The following is a 20,927-nucleotide window of genomic DNA, read 5'->3' as shown; positions in this document are numbered from 1 at the left end:
GCTTCACAGCTCCAGGGTCCCAGGTTCGATTCCCCGCTGGGTCACTGTCTGTGCGGAGTCTGCGCGTTCTCCCCGTGTGTGCGTGGGTTTCCTCCGGGTGCTCCGGTTTCCTCCCACAGTCCAAAGATGTGCAGGTTAGGTGGATTGGCCATGAAAAATTGCCCTTAGTGTCCAAAAAGGTGAGGTGGGGTTACTGGGCTATGGGGGTAGGGAGGAGACGTGGGCTTAAGTAGGGTGCTCTTTCCAAGGGACGGTGCAGACTTGATGGACTGAATGGTCTCCTTCTGCAGCGTAAATTCTATGATTCCCTCCGTGTCTGCGCGTGATTCTCCCCCACAACCCAAAGATGCGCAGGTTAGGTGGATTTGCCACGCTAAATTGCCCCTTAATTGGGAAAAAAATAATTGGGTACTTTAAAGAAAAAAAAAGACATTGAGAAGGGGGGTTAGATGGCGGTCCTGTAGCAGCTCAGAGAAGATTGATACCTGGGCTGGGGGCGGGGCTATCACCATGGGGGCGGGGCCTCGGGGGCGGGGCCGGGCGCAGGCCGATTGGCGGAACGAGAGGCGACGTCGACCGACGTGATGACGCACGCCGCCCGACGTGATGACGCAAACCCCCTCGCGCGCGGGAAGGAGCCCTGGCAACCGTCAAGATGGCGGCGCCGAAGCGTAAACTCTCTGGCGGGCAGCGGGAAGCGAGCGGGAAGCGGGGAGCCAGCGGCCGGTTGGCCGCGCAGGAGGCGGCGGCGGCGGCGGCCGGGGGCTCCGGAGGGGATCGGGCCGGCGACCAGTTCGTGGAAGGCTCGATCGTCCGGATCAGGATGGACAATTTCCTGTGAGTGAGGGAGGGAGAGGCCCGGGGCCCTGAGGGAGGGAGAGGCCCGGGGCCCTGAGGGAGGGAGAGGCCCGGGGCCCTGAGGGAGGGAGAGGCCCTGGGCCCGGCTCCCTGAGGGAGGGGGAGGCCCTGGGTCCTGAGGGAGGGGGAGGCCCTGGGTTACAGAGTCTCTGCTCCTCCAGAGAGAGACTGCAGCTGTTCACTGGCACCCAGTGGGGCTTAATGTTCAGAGAGACAGAGGGGGCTGCACACAATCCACAGGCCGTTCGGCCCGTCTGCTCCATGTTGTTTGAGCTCCACACACACACCTCCCCCAACCCCGTGCACAAAGCCTCCTGTCCTCCCTCTTGTGCTTATCCAGCCTCTCCTTCAATGCATGTCTCTCTCTCTGTCGTGTGATGATTGATTTGACTCATGTACCGAAGTGCAGTGAAAAGCATTTTTCTGCAGCCAAAGGAACGCACACAGTAGACAAAAAGAATAATCAACAGAAAACATTGACAAATGCTACATCAACAAAAAGTGATTGGTTACAGTGCGGAACAAGAGGCCAAACAAAACAAATACATGAGCAAGAGCAGCATAGAGCGTCGTGAATAGTGTTCGTACAGGGGACAGATCAGTCCGAGGGGGAGTCATTGAGGAGTCTTGTAGCTGTGAGGAAGAATCTCTTCCTACGTCTGGATGTTTATTCTTCAGACTTCTGTACTTTCTGCCCGATGGAAAGGTCAGGAAGTGGGCAAAGCCTCGATGGGAGGGGTCACTGATAATGCTGTTTGCCTTCCTGAGGCAGCGGGAGGTGTATACAGAATCAATGGGAGGATGGCAAGCTTGTGTGATGCGTTGGGCTGAGTTCGCCACACTCTGCAGTTTCTTGCGATCTTGGACCGAGCAGTTGCCATACCAGGCTGTGATGCAGCCGGATAGGATGCTCTCTATGGCACATCTGTAGAAGTTTGTGAGAGTCGATGCAGACATGCCAAATTCCTTTAGCTTCTGTAGGATGTGTGTGGTGCTTGTGAAAGGGACTCCGCGCTCATGTTCTACTGTAAACTCTACATGACCACATCTGTAAAATAAAATTTTATTAAAATGTTCACCTGAGGAAGGAGCAGTACTCCAAAAGCTAGTGATTCGAAACAAACCTGTTGGACTTTAACCTGGTGTTGTAAGACTTCTTACTGATTTGAATAAAAGGCTGTAGATGGGCTTCACCTGCATCCAGGAGACCCTATTGAGCAAGGCTGAAAAGGTGGCTCAGCTATCGGGTTACACAGCCACCGAGATTGCCAGATGGTTCAGTTTGGAGTCCCATTAATCCCAAAAGGACTGTACTCACTGATTTCTCAGCCCAGCCCATCCCACCCAAAGCAAGGAATGACAGGCGCAGGTTTCAGCTCCCATTAGACATATCAAAGCTCTTCACTAACTTAATCTGTGGAGAGAGAGCATACTTTGTTCTAATACCAAATCCAAGTACTGTGGGCGCTGGAAATACTCAGCTCATCTGTGGAGAGAGAAAAACAGTAAACATTTTGACTCAATATTTCGTAATTAGAAAAGTTAAGAGATGTAACTGGTTTTAAACAAGTTCAGAGGTGGGGAGGGGAGAAAAGAACAAAAGGGAAGATCTGTGGTAAGGTGGAAGGCAGGTTAGATTGAAGGGCATGATGGTGTGAGGTCAGAGGAGATGGTAATGGACAAGTAAAGAAACAAAAGATGCATCTGGAGGAGATGTGCGTAGCAAAAGCAGAACCATTAACAGCAACTGCTGTCCAGAAAAAATGGGAGCAGTGATTGTGAGCTGAAATTGTTGAATTTGGATGTTGAATCCAAAAGACTGTAACGTACCTAATGGAAGCTTGGGGTCACAGTTGTGGCATGAACTGGGCTGTTCCACAGAGCGACTGCCAATCTGTTTTTGGTCACAGTGAATACAATATACTATATTTGGCGGTCTGTGAGGAAAAGGTAGGGGAGTGGCACCAGGTGAGTTGCTATTGCAGAGTGCCTGCATGGACATGGCAGGCTGACTAGCTATGGTACTAAATTGAAAGAAGTATAATTGAATCACTTTCGCAGAAAAGTGTTTGGAGGAGGTAAACTGGTACGTGTTTCAGGGGAAGGTGCTTTGAGCTGGGGAGCGGCTGTTGAAAGTGATCAAAGAGTGGACCAAGATGTTGTGGAGCAAACGATCCATTCAGAATGCTCCTACATTCTAATTTTGAATTCTTCCTAGATTCTGAGTTTCCTTCTGTCTGACTCAGTACGGAGCAATGAATACTCAAAAATGAAGTAAAAACAAAAGTGATGGAAATGCATAACACGGTTAACAGCATCTTATAGAGAGAACTGGATAAAGTTTGAGGTCAAGCACCTTCCTCCGCTCTGTTATGAAAGTCTTTCTCAGACATCCTATCCTTCCAAGTGCTGATAGATCCGTCAGTTTTCTACATTCTCTGTCTTTCCACTGAAATCATTTACACCTTAATGTGTATGTTTGCTGCAAATTAGTTTTATTTTTATCAATATGGTATCACTTTGGTTTATCTGTACCATGTGATTTAAAAAGCAGCTCGTTTTTTTGTCTTTTACCATGCCCTTGCTGTATGTTTCTGTGAGTGAGAGTAGAGCAGTTTGCATAGAGAAGTTCAACACATGAGCATGGAGGACAAATATGGTCCAGAATATTGTCTGAATATATTCAAAGAATTACATAGCGTGCACAGCATAGAAAACTGGCCCTTAGAACCCACTGGTTCATGCTCCCCCCAGGCCTCGAACCCCAGTAGCATATCCTCCGATTCCTTTCTCCTTCGTGTTGATCTAGCTTTTCCTTATTATATATATATACACTTGGTTATTCCCTGAGGTTCCAAGTTCCATTATCTTTCATAATCTCCTTAAATTGCTACTATTTTAAGAAAATAATTTTAGGCCAAAGAAAATCTTAAATAAAATTCAGATTTAGAACATACAGTGCAGAAGGAGGCCATTCGGCCCATCGAGTCTGCACCGACCCACTTAAGCCCTCACTTCCACCCTATCCCCAGAACCCAATAACCCCATCTAACCTTTTTGGTCACTAAGGGCAATTTATCATGGTCAATCCACCTCAACCTATTTATGATGAAAAAAAGACAGATCCATCTGATCATCTACCATTCTGAAAGAGGCTTGATACATTGATAACAAGTTATGGTCATCAACTTTGATGAACTAGTTTACAACAGAGATAGGCAGGAGGTGAGGAAAACCTACAGCGGTGGAAACCTCCTCCTGGAGGAGTTATTAGCATAACTCTTGTCTCAAATTACTCATTGTATCTCATCTTTTGGAAGATAGCTGGTAAATTTGCATTTGAATTTGCATTACTTGTGCCGGTCCAAGAGGCATCTAATGTTGCATGTATTTATTTGCTTGTTTGGGGTTGTTTTTGTTAAAACTTGCTCTAGAACCTTCCACGTGTGTCTACTTGTAGTAACTGAGCCACATAATGGCCCAGCAATTGTAATATGAAAAATCTGGCAGCAGTTGTTGTCATTACCGTGTAAAATTGACAGCAGCTTCTGGTGTCTGCACCTGCACGGTTAAATACGGAAATCTAGATGTTACTGCCAATGGTACCACAGGAAGCACTGTTGCAGACTTTACAGTGATCCTCCGCTTTTTAAACATTATTTTCATTGTAAAAATCATTGAAAACATTAAGCCTTGTGCAACTTGAGTTATTAAACAGTATATGAAGTCATAAGTATTGTTGAACAACCTCTATGATCCCGAAGTCTGGAGGGTTGACCCCTCCATCCCATAATAAATATTGCATTGATTTTAAAAATAGTAAAAGTGAATTTTTGTTTTACTTTTTTAAAGTTTGATTCTGATATTTCAGTTTCTGCCTTAATCCTATGTGGTCTGCTGATCTTTATTTTGCCTTCTGTCTGAGCAGAGCTAAGCGATTCCACACCAAACTCATCAGATCTAAGCTCTTGCAGTCCTGCCACATCCAGCCGTGAATGGTGGTGACAATTAAACAACTCATTGGAGCAGGAGGCTCCACTAATATCCCCATCCTCAACAATGGAGGAGCCCAGCACATCTGTGCAAAAGACAAGGCTGAAGCATTTGTAACAATCTTCAGCAAGAAGTGCAGAGTGGATGATCGATCTCGGTCTCTTCTGGAGGTCGCCAGCAACACAGATGTTGGTCTTCAGCCACTACGATTCACTCCATGTGTTGTCAAGAAACGGCTGAAGGCACTGAATACTGCAAAGGCTGTGGGCTCTGACAATATCCCTGACAAATGGAAGTCAATCACCTCGGCTCCAGGGCATCACTGCAGGACCACCTCGCGGTAGTGTCCTAGGCCCAACCATCTTCAGCTACCTTATCAATTATCTGCCTTTCATCATAAGGTCAGAAGTGGGGATGTTTGCGGATGACTGTGGGGATGTTTGCGGATGACTGCACAATGTTCAGCACCATTTGCGATTCTTGAGATAATGAAGCAGTCCATGTCCAAATGCAGCAAGACCTGGACAATATCCAGGCTTCGGTTGAGAAATGGCAAGTTACATTCACGCCACACAAGTGCCAGGCAATGACCATCCCCTACAAGAGAGCATCTAACCATCTTCCCTTGACATTCAATGGCATTACCACTGCTGAATCCCCCACAGTCAGCATCCTGGGGGTTACCATTCATCAGAAACTGAACTGGACTAGCCATATTAATACTGCGGCTACCAGAGCAAAACCAGACTCGGAATCCTACCATGAGTAATGCCCATCCTGACCCCACCCAATGCCTGTCCCCCATCTACAAGGCACCAGCCAGGAGTGTAATGGACCTCCTCCACGTGCCTGGATGAGCTCAGCTCCAACAACACTCAAGAAGCTAAACATCATCCAGGACAAAGCAGCCCGCTTGATTGCTCCTCCTTCCACAAACATTCAGACTCTCCACCATTGACGAACAGTGGCATTGCAGTAACTCACCAAGGTTCCTTAGACAGCACCTTCCAAATCCACGACCATTACCATCTAGAAGGACAAGAGCAGCAGATACCTGGGGACCCCACCACCTGGAGGCTTCCCTCCAAGTCACTCACCACCCTGACTTGGAAATATATCGCCGTTCCTTGACTGTCGCTGGGTCAAAATCCTGGAACTCCCGCCCTTGTAGCAATCACCTCAAGGACTGCAACTGTTCAAGATGGGCGGCTTCTGATGGGCAACTCGGGTTAGGCAATAAATGCTGGCCGAACCAGCGACGCCCACGTCCTGCAAATTAATTTTTTTAAATCTTCAATCTGAATTGCTGATGAGCCTATTTGATGACCCCACTGCTCCTGGACATTTTACAGATCCACTAAAATGGCACCAGATTGAAACTGATGTTGTGATAGAGGAAATCGCACTACAGAACCCGCTCGATCTTTATGGGAAACTTCCCTTCAGACTCAGTGACGCGTGTTTCTTGACTGCTGACTGTAAAACCCAGGTCAATGCATTGTATATGTGCCTTTTTGCTAGAATCACTTCTCCAGTTACTACCTTAATAACACACTACAGCTTATTACTGTTCACTGAACAGTATTCACCATTGTAGCATTGCCCGGTTAAACCGTAAGATATAATACTTCTGTTCAAATCCCAGATTTCATTGTGGGAGTTCGGCAAACATCTGTATTAGGCAGGGAGAAATGAATGTAAACAATGATTGGATTATGTTAAATTATAATGTTTTAAGGCAGTCTGTACATCTCGAGCTTCACACCTGGTAGTTATTCTCTTGTAACTCAATGTCTTTCGGAGGTGAAGGGTTAAACACTGGGTATTTAGTTAATGATATTTCCTTTTAGAATACTTCTCGTATTTGCTGTGAAATATTTTGCTAATAATAGCTGCTAATTTTTGCGCCTTTGATCTGTGAAGTAACTAATTGCAAATTCCTTAAAGAGCTGAGATATTTCCATGGAACAGAAAGCTAAAGGCTGATCCAGAAGTTTTCAAAATTATTAAAAGATTGGATAGGATAGACGTGGAGAAGATGTTTCTGCTTGTGGGGTTGATGTAAACTAGGTGCCATAAATATGTGACAGTACCTACTAAGTCCAATAGGGAATTCAGGTGAAAGGTCTTTACCCAGAGAGTGGTGAGAATGTTGGACTCACTACTAATAGTTGAGGTGAGCAGCATTGATGTGCTTTAAAGGGTAAGCGAGATAAGCATTTGATGGAGAAAGGAATGGGTGGGCATGTTGTTCTGGTTGTATAAAGTACGGTGGGAGCAGGTTATTGTGGAGAGAAGACCATCGTTTTTCAAACTCCAGGTCGTGACCTGCAGGTGGGTGTCGGGAGGGTCGCGGAAACATCGGTTGCGGCATTAAGCGTCCCAACGACTGCATCCGGCGTTTTAAGATTACTGGCCACGACTGGCTTCTCAGTTGAGAATGCTGGCTGTGACCAGCCTTTAAATGCAAACAATGCAGTCTACCCGCCAGAAGCGGTGCCATAGAACAGATCACGCACTGTATCTCTGTGCTTTTGGAGCAAAATCACCATTTTCTAGCTGTCAGCAAGCAAGGCAAGAGGACTGTGAAGAACAAAAGATGGATCATTTTGTTACAAGAAAGAGAGGGCCAGAGTGTGAGCTGTATACAGACCTTGAGGGCCTCTGGTGAACAGCTTATAAGAAGAAATTGGGAACAAAGCAGTATAAAGATGATTTTTTTAAGGTTTGGCTTTGTGCCAATGCAAAGCCCATGTGTGTCATATGCAAAGAAATACTGGCAAATGAGAGTTGGATGCTACCTATGTCTACCTCACCAACGTCTTTTCAATTCTAAACTGAACCTCATTTCAAGGGAAAGATGATGATTGCTTTCGGCGCTGAAGAAATAAATGCTTTCCAAAAGTCATTGAAAGTTTGGCAGTGCAAGTACAAAGCCAAAACTACTACTTGTTCTGCTACTACAGGGTGGCACAGTGGTTAGCATTGCTGCCTCACAGCGCCTGGGTTCAATTCTGGCCTCTGCAGTCTGTCTGTGTGGAGTTTGCATTTTCTCTCTGTCCGCGTGGGCATGGGTTTCCTCCGGTTTCCTCCCACAGTCCAAAGATGTACAGGTTAGGCTGGGGGAGCAGGGAGGCGAGTGAGTGGTGAAGATTAAAGAGAAATGGGAAGCGGAGTTGGGAGGGGAGATCAATTGGGGAGCATGGAGTGAGTGAGGGAGTAGCAGGTGAGTGTGAGAGGTGTGGGCAGGGGCCAGTGAATCACGCGCAGATGTTTTGGGGTTGCGAAAAATTGGGAATGTTCGCAATCTTAGCGGGATAATGGAGGAGAAGGTGGACCCGGACCGTTTGGTGGCGATATTTGGGGCCTCAGAAGCCGGAGCTCATGGAGAGGAGGAAGGCCGATGTCTTGGCCTTCGCCTCTCTAATGGCACGCGGAGCTCATGGAGAGGAGGAAGGCCGATGTCTTGGCCTTCGCCTCTCTGATGGCACGCGGAGCTCATGGAGAGGAGGAAGGCCGATGTCTTGGCCTTCGCCTCTCTGATGGCACGGCAGCGAATTCTGCTGGAGTGGCGGCCGGCATCGCCATCGGGGTTTCGGCTTGGTTGGGTGACCTGTACGACTTCCTGCGATTAGCGAGGGTAAAGTATGAGTTAAGGGGCTCTTCAGGGGTGTTTGAGGAAAGGTGGGAGATGTTTGTGACCGTGTTTGAGGGACTGTTCGTCGCAGGTGAGGGGGGGGTGAAAAGGAAGAAAAATCTGTACAGAAGCATGTTTCCCAGGGCGTTTGTTCGCTGTAACCTGTTTTGATACATGTTTGTAATGAAATATATTTTTTTTTAAAAGATGTGCCAGGTAGGTGGATTGGCCATGCTGAATTGCCGCTTAGTATCCAAAAGGTTAGGTGGGTTTACTGGGTTACGGGGATCGGGTTGGGTTGTGGGCCTAGGTAGGGTGCTCTTTCCAAGGGTTGGATGGTCTCCTTCTGCACTGTAGGGATTCTATGATTCCCCACTCTGCTACGACACATCAAAGGGAATAGCGTCTGAGGGAACTGTCAATAGACTGGCAAGCCCTTATTCAGTCGCGTCTGGCTGCACAATCAACCGTTTTTGTCGCTACTTTCTGGTGAAGTTACCACAACCACCTTCCTTTGTGCCAGGTGTGAGACCATCCAGAGGAAAGTTTCCCCTCTTATCTCCAATTACCTTGGGTTTAGTGAAGGTTCTTCGTGCCTCGTTTCATCACATTCTGCAATAAAATCTGAAATAAAAACGTGCTGGAAAACCGCAGCAGTCTAGCAGCATCTGTGGAGGGAGAAACTAGAGTTAATGTTTCAAGTCCAACATGACGACTCTTTGGAGCTGCTTTTATTTGGTCAAATGCTACCTTGATGTCCAGGGAAGTCGCACATCTTCATTCAGAAATTCTAACTCTTTTGTCCATGTTTGCACCAAACCTGCAATGGGGTCTTGAGCTGAGTGTTTCTGGTGGAACCCAAACTCTGCATTGTATTGCCCATAGCACTGTTAACTTCACCTTCCGTCACTTTGCCAAAAATTGAGATTGACCAATGAGGTGGTAATTGGCCAGATTAGATTTGTCTGGCATGTTCCTGGGCAATTTTCCACATTGTCAGGTCGGTGCCAGTCTTGTAGCTGTACTGAGGAAGAGACTCCGCTTTCTCTGAGGCAACAAGTCTTCAACAGGACAGCCGGGATCTTGTCTGGACCCATTGCCGTTGCTGTATCTTTCAACAACAGTAACATAAGCAGCTTGAATTTATTTAGCACTCTGAATGTAATGAAACAGCCCAAGCTGCTTCACAGCGCTATCAGAGAAAAGTTAACTGTCACATCTCAGAGATCTCAGAGTGCTTCATTGACAATTAATTACTTATAAAGTGGAGTCACTGTTGAAAGGTTTTATTTTAAGCAGGTGTTTTGTAAAAAAAAAAAAAAAAAATTGATGTGGAGATGCCGGAGTTGGACTGGGGTGAGTACATTAAGAAGTCTTACACCAGGTTAAAGTCCAGCAGGCTTGTTTCGAATCACTAGCTTTCAGAATGCAGCTAATTCATCAGGTGATTCACCCGAGGAAGGTGCAGTGCTCCGAAAGCTAGTGATTCAAAACAAACCTGTTGGACTTTAACCTGGTGTTGTAAGACTTACTAAAAAAAAAAAAATGTCATCATTGTACATGAGGTTTTCAGATGTACTGCTTGCTTTATTCTCACTTTCTGTTTGTCTGCATTTTGAAATAATTCATTAAATATGAAATATTTTAGAGGACGCCCTGAGGATTTGATGAGGTGCTATATGAGAATCGAGGACAGTGCAGATCCAAGATTTCATTGCCATTGAATTGTTGCACCCTTTTCTGGATTGAATTTGATGTGTTAGCATAATAATCTGACCGTAACAATGTCCAGTGCTAGCTCTATAAAAGTTTCCTGGCATGGTGCCTGAATCTTTACCCAGTTTCCAATAAATATGAAGAGAGACATTCAGCGATTGTTTTAGCATCACAACCTGGTTGCTTTAACTCCTGGGTCTGTATTTTTTGTAAAGGTCAATTAAATTGTGGAACATTTTCCTTAAAGTATTCATTTGAAACACATATCTGCATTGAGTGTCAGAACTGCTAAACAGCCTGTACATAGGAGATTATCAAAATACGTTTAAAATGATTTGTCATAGTTGCAATGACTGAAATAGTTGGACAAATGACACAATTGTTTAGATTTGAATAAATTGTGTGCACTGATTAAGCAAATAATCCATTCTATGGATTTCTAATTTCAAATGTTTAAGATAATTTTAAATTGGAACCACATTTCCTTCTGGATTTGTTTATATTTTCTGAATTGAATAGTTGTCCTGCTCATGATAACTGATGTAGAATATGAAATTATTTTTATTTTACTTGCTTAAAAAAGAAAATCACTGCTGTACACGTGTTTCTCTGAATAATTGATTTTTCCACTTAATGCAAGCTATAAATGGTGGAACCTGACCTTGTACTAATTCTGGGTTGTGCAATGCAAGATGGTGCATTGGTTATACTGTAGTGGCCTGGACCCAGTGGCGTGTAGATGGTCTGACCTGTGACAGCAACATTTCTAGTGTTGCCTTAAGTTGAATCTTACTTCTGGATTAATTGGAAAGCATGGATGTTGACAGGGAGAAATATCCTCTTGGGTAGTTAACTGAGACATAATGAAGCAATATAATAGGAAATAGTTAGGATGCAAAATATGTTTTCCATAGAAAAACGTATAGTTTTCCAGATATTCTGTTTGAATGAGGTAAGATCACTGGACGTGAGCAGAGAGCTATAGCAGATTTCAAATTTTGATGGCATTAAACTATACAATCTTTATTATTGTGCTTTACAACAGTGGGACTTCTCAATCTTTCTACATATTTATATGCTGTTGGACTTTGCTGATTCACGATTATGCGAATGAGCCTCATCAGAACCCAGAATTAAGCTGTTGGAGCTCTGATTATAACATTTGTATTGTTTGCTATGACAAACCTGGCAGAACTGTTTCGGTTACAAGTTACAAGGTTGAACTTTTGTTTTGAATTTAGTGAATATGTTGCTTTTCAGAACTTACGATTCCTGTGTGATTCACCCCGGGGCCAATTTGAACATGATAGTGGGGGCCAATGGCACAGGAAAGTCCAGCATCGTCTGCGCAATTTGTCTGGGCTTGGCAGGAAAAACCTCCTTTATTGGCAGAGGGGACAAGGTGAGTGCTGATACTCTTTTGTGTATTTAGTCTGGCTTGACTTTACACCAGGTTCTGTTTTGGTAAATTGGACAATTATATTTCGAGAAGATTCCTTGTAATATTGTTTTAGTCTGGAGTATACTTTCTGATCAGCTGCTTGATGCCATTTGTGGCTCAATTTGTAGCGTTCTTGCTGTGAAGTCAGAAAATCATGGGTTCAAGTCCAGATGATGAGATTTAAGCAGGCGATCCAAGTTGTTACTCCAGCGCGGCACTGAGGGAGGTGCCATCGTTTGGGTGAGGCATTGATCCGAGGCCCTGGCTGCCATCTAAGCTGGGCACTGTTTTGAAGGAGAGCAGGGGAATTCTCTCTGTTGTTATGGCCAAAACTGGGCAAAAAGTGGCTGAGAGGTTCTGTGGGACATTCTGGGGTTGTGAAAGGAGCAACGCAAATGCAAGTTGTTTCTTTACTCCTTGTCCTGATGTTCAAGTCGCAACACACCTTTTATCTGAAACAAGGCTGCCATCTCAATTATTTTAATTTATTAGTTTAAATGGTACCATTGGGTCGGCACGGTAGCACAGTGGTTAGCACAGTTGCTTCACAGCTCCAGGATCCCAGGTTCAATTTCCGGCTTGGGTCACTGTCTGTGCGGAGTCTGCACGTTCTCCCCGTGGGTTTCCTCTGGGCGCTCTGGTTTCACAGTCCAAAGATGTGCAGGTTATATGGATTGGCCATGATCAATTGCCCTTGGGTTAGGTTGGCATGATTTGATTACCTGCTATAATTTGATTTTGCTGAAATAAGAGTTTGCTTCAAGGCTGACCTCTGTATGACCTTCCTTTGGTAATCGTATAGTAATGTTTCCATGTAAGGAGCAGTGCAAAGGTCTAATTTCGTTATTCATTCAACTTCAAGTGAAGCTATAATAGGCTGGATTTTGCAGTCGGTGTAACGGTGAGGATAACAACGCTCGCCATCATTCACCTGAAAATTGGGCAGTAACTTCCAGTGATAGCGCATGTGCAGTTAAATGCACAAATCTGTTGTTTGGGGTCCCGAGGTGCTGTACACCTCCAAATGCATTGCTGTAATATTTCGCTGAGACACTCACCATTCAGATGCAGAAAATCCACATCATTTCATGTACTTGCCTCATATGCAAACACTAACCATTGTCTGTTTTAGTGCAAGCACCCTTTTAAATAAGTGATCAGCCTTAATTAATCTTTCTGACGGATAAATTAACTTAAACAAATGTGGAGACTCATTCTTTCAAAAAGAAAATAATTGTTTAAATATCTGTAATTAACATTTTAAGAAAAGAGACTCCAAACTTGTTACGGATGATTTACCTGCCAGGGTGATTGTTTGGCAGTAATTCATCTTTTGGGTTGGGCAGAGTGGTTAGCACTGCTGCCTACGACGCTGAGGACCCGGGTTCGAATCTCAACCCTGGGTCACTGTCTATGTGGAGTTTGCACATTCTCCCCGTGTCTGCGTGGGTTTAACCCCCACAACCCAAAGATGTGCATGGTTGGTGAATTGGCCACGCTAAATTGCCCCTTAATTGGAAAAAAAAGTAATTGGTACTCTAAATTTTGAATTTTCTTAATCTTTTGGGTCGTTGTCATATTTCATTTGTAAGGGCAGTATAAAAATAATGTGCCTTTTAATTTTTTGACAGGTTGGCCTTTATGTAAAGCGAGGATATAACAAAGGATATATTGAACTTGAACTGTAAGTATGATCTAATGAAAACTATCCGTGTAAGCTTGTTTTATGAAGTCCGGTAGTTCTAAATCTGTTCTAATTCCTTCTCTAGTACTGTATGCTCCAAAGCACCAAACAACCCTGCCCCCCAAGCTCCCATCAATATTGTATTTAAGCAGTGCTTTAAAGCAGTACACCTACAGAAACGTCTGCAGAATTGCTGGAAAGTGTTGTGCGGAATCTGTGACGAGGTTTTATTCACCTCTGGTCTGTGGTTGCTAAAATAGATTGTAGCACTTCAATCTACGATAAGCAACACTTTTTTGAGACATTTTTAAAGACAGACCTTCATGGCTCCATCCACCCCAGCAATTGGCTCACATTGATGATGTTTGCTCGTACGTACAAATCCAAAATGCTAGAAATTACTGAATATGATGGAAACTGTTAAAAGCACAAACTTTCCAATGAAAGCAGGCAAGCTATTTGATGTACGTGTCAGATAGGAAATGGAATCCAAAATACTGGAAATGATGTCTATTTGAAGGGCAGATTCAGTTAGCAGCAACATAACATAAGGGGCAGCACGGTAACATTGTGGATAGCACAAATGCTTCACAGCTCCAGGGTCCCAGGTTCGATTCTGGCTTGGGTCACTGTCTGTGCGGAGTCTGCACATTCTCCCCGTGTGTGCGTGGGTTTTCTCCTTCTGCACTGTAAATTATATGATTCTATAAACCTGCAGAGTAACAAGGATTTTTTTGGGGTTGCAGATGGTAGTGCCATTATTCCTGTCCAGAATGGAGATGATGATGATGAATGGGTCATTTCTCTGTCAGTTGCAACTGGAGGACTGCACTGTGGTCTTGTGTAACTATCCTCCATTTGTGGCGTTCTGCTGGAGAAGTTCCCCCTTTTTCAGGAGGATTTGCTCCCGTTTTGGTGTCGGAGACTCTTTTCAAATAGACTTTATGTGCCTTAAAATAAATTGCTTGCTGTGTATCCTGCCTCCAACTCCAGTGCACCTTAAGCCCCATGGCTAACACATTGGCTGATGCAGAGGTATCAGTAGACACTTTGCTGCTTTGTTCTGATGTGTTGTAGCCTACCTTCAAATGATATTCCTGTTCCTCGGTTGTTTGCCTGCCTGATTCCATTTTGTGACATTGCAATGTGCTATCTGAACCGTGCACCATGTTGCATTCATCAAACAAATAAAACCGCAAATATTCTGTGTTCTGTTATTATGTTATAGAGAAGTTTAAATGTGCAAGTCAAATGTTGTACTGCATGTTATTTGCTATATTGTTTTATTTCTGTGAGCTTGACAGATGTGATCTTGCTATGTTGTGTAAGCCATTCGGGGTGGAGTGTGTTGGGTGACTAGGGTGAATCTCGTGATACTTAGAACTGAAATTTGGATGATTCTTCATCCCCTAGCACAGAACCGACCTGTGGTATGTGTAAGTTTCATATAGATTTGAGTCCGCTATTGGAAACTGTTATCTACATTGAACACACAGAGAATTGGGAGACATCCCTAGTGTAACACCCCTCTTCCCAAAATCAAATGTATGCAGCACTGACAAGAGGCTGAACCTGGGATCTCTCTTTGGGGGAGCCTCAAAATAACAACTTCTCGATTTAAAGTTTTTGCACCTCATAAGTTTCAAAATAGTTAAACTTGTGTTTTTGTGAGCATCGAAGATTAAGGAGTGATTTAATTGAGGTGTTTACGATGAGTAATGGCAGGCTTTTTAAAAGTGCGGATCGCAACCGATGGTTAGGTCGTGAGGGGGTACCTTAAGGGTTGCGCTCTGCACTTCTGTTTAACAGGGAAGCTCATAGGGGAGTTGGAGAGAAACTGTTTCCTCTGCTGGGAACTGTGCAGAAAAGAGGGCATAATCTTAAAATTAGAGTGGGTCTATTTAGGGCCCTTGTCAGGAAGCATTTTTCAGAGTAAAGTAGAAATCTGGAATTTTCCCATCGAGCTGTTGAGGCTGAGGGTCAATTATACATTTCAAAACTGAGATTGATAGATTTTTGTTCAACAAGATTGTGAACCAAGACGGGTAAATGAAGTTGTTACAGATCGGGCAAGGTCTAATTGACTGGAGGAACACATTCAAGGAGCTGGATGGTCACTTGTATGTAAGAATGAGCCAGCTGAAGCAACATTGGCTTCTGTTTATTTTCTAAATATTATCATTCAATTTCTTTGTGATTTAATTTGTGTGACTTAAATAATTGGCCTCTTACAGCTACCGACCTCCGCACAACCTTATTATTAGCCGAGAGATTTCTGTGTTAAACAATCAATCTGTCTGGCAAATAAATGGAGAACATGCAACCCAGAAAATGGTTGAAGAACAGACTTCTGCTTTGAATATCCAAGTGGGGAATCTCTGCCAGTTTTTACCTCAGGTGTGTAATAAATGGAAGAATCGATGTACTAAGTTTTAATCTTGGTGAACATTGTTCAAGTTCCTTATTTAAACCTCGGAATCACACCCAAGATTGGTTGCAATCCTACCATAAGAAATATACGTTTTAACGTCTGGCTGTTTGTATTCCAGGAGTGTACTGAACAATAATATTTAATTTTTTAAAAAATTTAGAGTACCCGATTAATTTTTTCCAATTAAGGGGCAATTTAGCGTGGCCAATCCACCTAGCATGCACATTTTTGGGTTGTGGGGACGAAACCAACCAAACACGGGGAGAATGTGTAAACTCCACACGGTCAGTGACCCAGAGCCAGGATCAAACCTGGGATATCGGCGCTGTGAGGCAGCAATGCTAACCACTGCGCCACCGTGTTGTCCTCTGAACAATAATATTAACTGGCATTTTAGATCAATACCCATTCCTCTAAACTAATGCTGGCATTGGTTGGCATCACGCTCGGACTTTTCATTTAAAGGGGTATGTATGTTAGTGTGTAAAGTAATATTTTCTCTGAAAATGTTGGATATTTTAACTAGTTGATGCCCGATTAACAATTTGGGCCATTGATATGTTCTGTATGTGAAGTCCTGTACACTGAGCCAGCATGATTGCTTGGTTTCTCATTGAAGTTTCCAAGCTTCCTTCTGTCTGAAAGGCAGACATTGGGGACTTGAAAGAATTTGCTACAGCTTTGGCATGTTGTTAGGAAACTAGGTCACATCAAGATGGTTTGAACTTTTTTTTTTAAATGCCTTGTTTTAGATGTCTATCACTTGTACTGTCTCCTGCCTTCTTACTATTGTCTTTTTTTCTGTTTCACAATCTTCCTGTGTTTCTTTATTTTTCTGTTCACTCACCGTTTGTCAGCCCAGAGGCACAGGGAGCAGCAGGAGCCATGTACAAAGGAAGAACTAGAGGAGGGAGGGTGAAAAGTAGCTGATGATAAACTCTGGAGATTGCGAGGAATGCAATTATTTTGTGTGTGACTTTGCATGACACGCATACATTTCTTTACATCATACCTTTTGATGTTTTTGAGGTGGACTTGACTGGCTATGTAGGACTGTGAGCGAGTCTGGTACTAGACTTGATGGGACGAATGGCCTCCTGCACTGTCAATTCTATGTTTCTACATAATAGATTATGCCAAAGTTGTGGCTGTTAATTTTTCTTTTTTTTTTTAGTACAATGCTGGAGTGCCTTTTGATACGGAGATGGATGGTAGTGAGATACTCAAATAGTACCCAAGAGCACTGAAGGATGAAAAGATTGGGGCATAGACTTGTAGAACTTTGCAGTGGTAGGATGAGACTAAACCATGGATGAATTTGTAAACAATGATGAGACTTTTGAATTCCGTACAATTTTAGATAGCGGAAGTCGACAACGTCATGAGTGATCAATATTTCCAAGGCTGCTCTTTTCCTTTGATCTCCTTCCACATGATCTGTACTGCACTAGCTGGCTGTAGAGTACCATTAAAGGGTAGCTGTTCAGGGTGGCAGAAGGTGGGAAGTGGGGTCACACAAGGATCAGTATTGATCACTGCAATGTTCGCAATTTATATAAACAATTTTGACAAAAGGAATTCACCTAGAAGTTTTGATATAAACTTTGCTTCCTTGGTGAAGCTCACCCAGGATTGATGTGTGGCCAGACTGAAAGTGGTGAAAAAATGAAAATGAAATGAAAATCACTTATTGTCACAAGTGGGCTTCAAATGAAGTTACTGTGAAAAGCCCCTAGTCGCCACATTCCGGCGCCTGTTCGGGGAGGCTGGTACGGGAATTGAACCATGTTCTGGTGATGGCCCCCTTCGAAAGCAAGTGCATATCAGAGAAAGAGAGAAAATGCAAGGAGAGGAAATCCTAAACCCAAATTCATTCATCTGCAGTGTCCTGCCCTGTTTGCAGCTGAACGTTCCAGGCGCAGATCACAGTCATAGCAGTCACCTAGATACACTCCTGGACCCTACCAAACACCCCAGATGCTGAACAGTGCAAAACGATGAACAGAGATATTAACATTTTAATTAAAAGCACAATTTCTATATTTGTAGATCCACCAAATTGCAGGTTTGTGGGGAAAACTGTCAATACTCACCAGGACTGTAACATTATTAGAAGGAATAAACTTGTAGAATGGGCATGTAACTGGGATATGAATTTCAACACCGGGAAGTATGAGGTATTAACATTGTAATCAGAAAAACAAGATCACGTGCTACTTGGATATTGGGAAAGGTGGAGTAAAGGGATCGGGAAGTCTAAATGCAAAAGTCGCTAAATTTAGTGAGACTGGCTAGTAAAGCCATTAGAAAAGGCAAACTAAGCATTATGGTTTAATTCAAATGAAAGATAATTGATGAGTGGAGAACTTATGCTGAACTTGTATTGAATCTTGGTCAGACCACATTTGGAGCGCCATGTACAGTTTTGGTCACTATATTGTGAAAATGATGTTGGTAGAGAGGATACAAGAAAGGTTGACAAGGATGATGCCAAACTTTGTACCTGTCGGGTGGATGAACCGGTTGGGAAAAGATCTGCTAGAGGTAATAGAGGCTTCTCAAATTATGAAAGGTTTTGACTGAGTAGAGAGAGGGAGATACTTTCAACTTTCAACTGGTGTGCAAGAGCAGAACTATAGGCCTTTAATTTAAGATAATCATCAAGAAATCAAATGGGAAATGCAATAGAATGTTCTTTATCTGGAGAGTGGTGAGAACGTGGAACTTAGTGCCACAGGAATGGACGAGACAAATAATATTTAAAATGAGGCTAGATAAGGATTCCCTCTCTCTCTCACTCTCTCTCTCCCCCTCTAAAATTTAGAGTGCCCAATTCAGTTTTTCCAATTAAGGGGCAATTTAGCGTGGCCAATCCACCTACCCAGCACATCTTTGGGTTGTGGAGCGAAACCCACGCAAACACGGGGAGAATGTGCAAATTCCACACGGACAGTGACTCAGAGCCGGGATCGAACCTGGGATCTCTGCGCCGTAAGGCAGCAATACTAACCACTGCGCCACCGTGCTGCCCTCTGAACAATAATATTAACTGGCATTTTCGATCAACACACATTCCCCTAAACTAATGCTGGCATTGGTTGGCATCACGTTCGGACCTTTCATTTAAAGGGGTATGCATGTTAGTGTGTAAAGTAATATTTTCTCTAAAAATTTTGGATATTTTAACTAGTTGATCCCTGATTAACAATTTGGCCCATTGATATGTTCTGTGTGTGAAGTCCTGTACACTGAGCCAGCTTGATTGCTTGGTTTCTCATTGAAGTTTCCAAGCTTCCTTCTGTCTGAAAGGCAGACACTGGGGACTTGAAAGAATTTGCTACAGCTTTGGCATGTTAGGAAACTAGGTCACATCAAGATGATTTGAACTTTTTTTTAAAACGCCTTGTTGTTTTAGATGTCTATCACTTGTACCGTCTCCTGCCTTCTTACTATTGTCTTTTTTTCTGTGTCACAATCTTCCTGTGTTTCTTTATTTTCCTGTTCACTCACCGTTTGTCAGCCCAGAGGCACAGGAGCCATGTACAAAGGAAGAACTAGAGGAGGGAGGGTGAAAAGTAGCTGATGATAAACTCTGGAGATTGCAAGGAATGCAATTATTTTGTGTGTGACTTTGCACGACACGCATACATTTCTTTACATCATACCTTTTGACGTTGTGTTTGAGGTGGACCCCTCCCCAAACCACCACCATCCGATATAAATCTCTTTGGGGCAATTAGTAATTCAGATTATTGTGGAATCAATCTGAAAGGACAGTATGGAGATTGTCTTTGTCAGCTTTGACAAAGAGTCATCGGACTCGAAACGTTAGCTTTTTTCTCTCCCAACAGATGCTGCCAGACTTGCTGAGATTTTCCTGCATTTTCTCTTTCGTATAGAGATTGTGGTGGATTCTGATTAATTGAAAGGGCATTTTACATGTGAGAAAAGATTGCACTCGTGTATTTTGCATACGCAAGATCTTTGATAGTCTAGGTTACAGTGTGCATGGGAGAGAAATGGTCGATATTGTGAGTGCCTCACCGTAGAGTAATCTTATTTTCTAGCTGCCCGTCAATGCTCCCCCACCTCCCCACACACGCATTGTCAACTAATTTTTAACTTTGGAAACTCTTGAATGAAACCCATATTCAAAAGGTAATTTAAAACATGGCACACCCAAAAGAGCTAGTCAGTTTAGTCAAAGTTATGCTGCGAGGTGAGGGAGAATTGTACGGGCATGGGCCAGTCGAGTAAAGAACCTGTTACTGAGGTTTTAATTATATTTAAATGAGCAGGATCCTGGAATGCCGCAACTTTCCGAATGGAGGGGTAAAGAACAGATGTAAAAAAAAAAGCCATTCATCTCACTAAATTAGCGAGTAAGACGATTAACAGCTGCTTAGAACTCCTTGCGAGAAAGAAAGGAGTGCGTCAGCTGTAGGTTATCTCAAAACGGACAGGAAAATTACTTGACCACTTTTCAAGAGAGAACAACTATTCATGTTGCACAAAAATGTTGCAGAATTAGTGCCAAATATACTTTCCTTTTTATTGTTCCTCTTCAGAAATGTTAATAACATCTCTGAGCAAGCATGATACTTTTGTAAAAAATTGCCAAATGGAACAGTTTAATCTTCATGTTTCTATTAACATTTTTTTTTTTCGGCGAGTTTATGACTGGTGTTTCCTTTTACAGGAGAAAGTTGGGGAGTTTGCAAAAATGTCCAAAATTGAGCTGCTGGAAGCTACTGAAAAATCAGTTGGCCCGCCAGAAATGTACAAGTTTCACAGCGATTTAAAGAATTATCGCGAAAAGGAGAAGGAATTTGAGGTACGCAGAGATGTATCTTTGTCATTGCGAGCACTGTCTGGCTCCTTTCTGGCAGCGTCCAAAATGATTTGTTTCATGCATTTGTAGAATACGTGTAAAGAAAAATCGGCTGCCTTGGAGAAAATGAAGCAAAGGAATGAACGCAATGAGCAGGATGTGCAGCGCTACTATGAACGACAGCGACATTTAGATAAAATAAAGATGTTGGAAAGAAAGAGGCCGTGGGTGGTAAGTTATGATGTTTAGATGACGTGAGAAAGCGTTTTACTTGGGTGCTGCAGGATTGACCAGAATTCCGATTTGTAAAACAATGTTAGAGCTGTTGGTTTTTAG

General features: G+C 43.4%; 1 protein-coding gene across 1 annotated transcript in view; it reads left to right on the top strand.

The window, feature by feature from the left end:
- The first annotated feature begins 629 nt into the window (after window positions 1-629).
- The window catches only part of smc5 (structural maintenance of chromosomes 5), a 72,102-nt gene continuing 51,804 nt past the window's right edge, over window positions 630-20,927 (top strand). Inside the window, exons 1-6 of the mRNA XM_072517390.1 lie at window positions 630-837; window positions 11,465-11,606; window positions 13,277-13,329; window positions 15,564-15,726; window positions 20,460-20,594; window positions 20,682-20,822. Coding sequence (XP_072373491.1) covers window positions 656-837; window positions 11,465-11,606; window positions 13,277-13,329; window positions 15,564-15,726; window positions 20,460-20,594; window positions 20,682-20,822 — 816 coding nt within the window. The 5' untranslated portion in view covers window positions 630-655. The remainder of the gene's footprint in view (window positions 838-11,464; window positions 11,607-13,276; window positions 13,330-15,563; window positions 15,727-20,459; window positions 20,595-20,681; window positions 20,823-20,927) is intronic.

This window comes from Scyliorhinus torazame, chromosome 9 (genome assembly GCF_047496885.1).
Source record: "Scyliorhinus torazame isolate Kashiwa2021f chromosome 9, sScyTor2.1, whole genome shotgun sequence".
Classification (NCBI taxonomy): domain Eukaryota; kingdom Metazoa; phylum Chordata; class Chondrichthyes; order Carcharhiniformes; family Scyliorhinidae; genus Scyliorhinus; species Scyliorhinus torazame.
The sequence above is the reverse complement of the archived record's forward strand: the minus strand, read 5'-3'. Positions and strand labels throughout refer to the sequence as shown.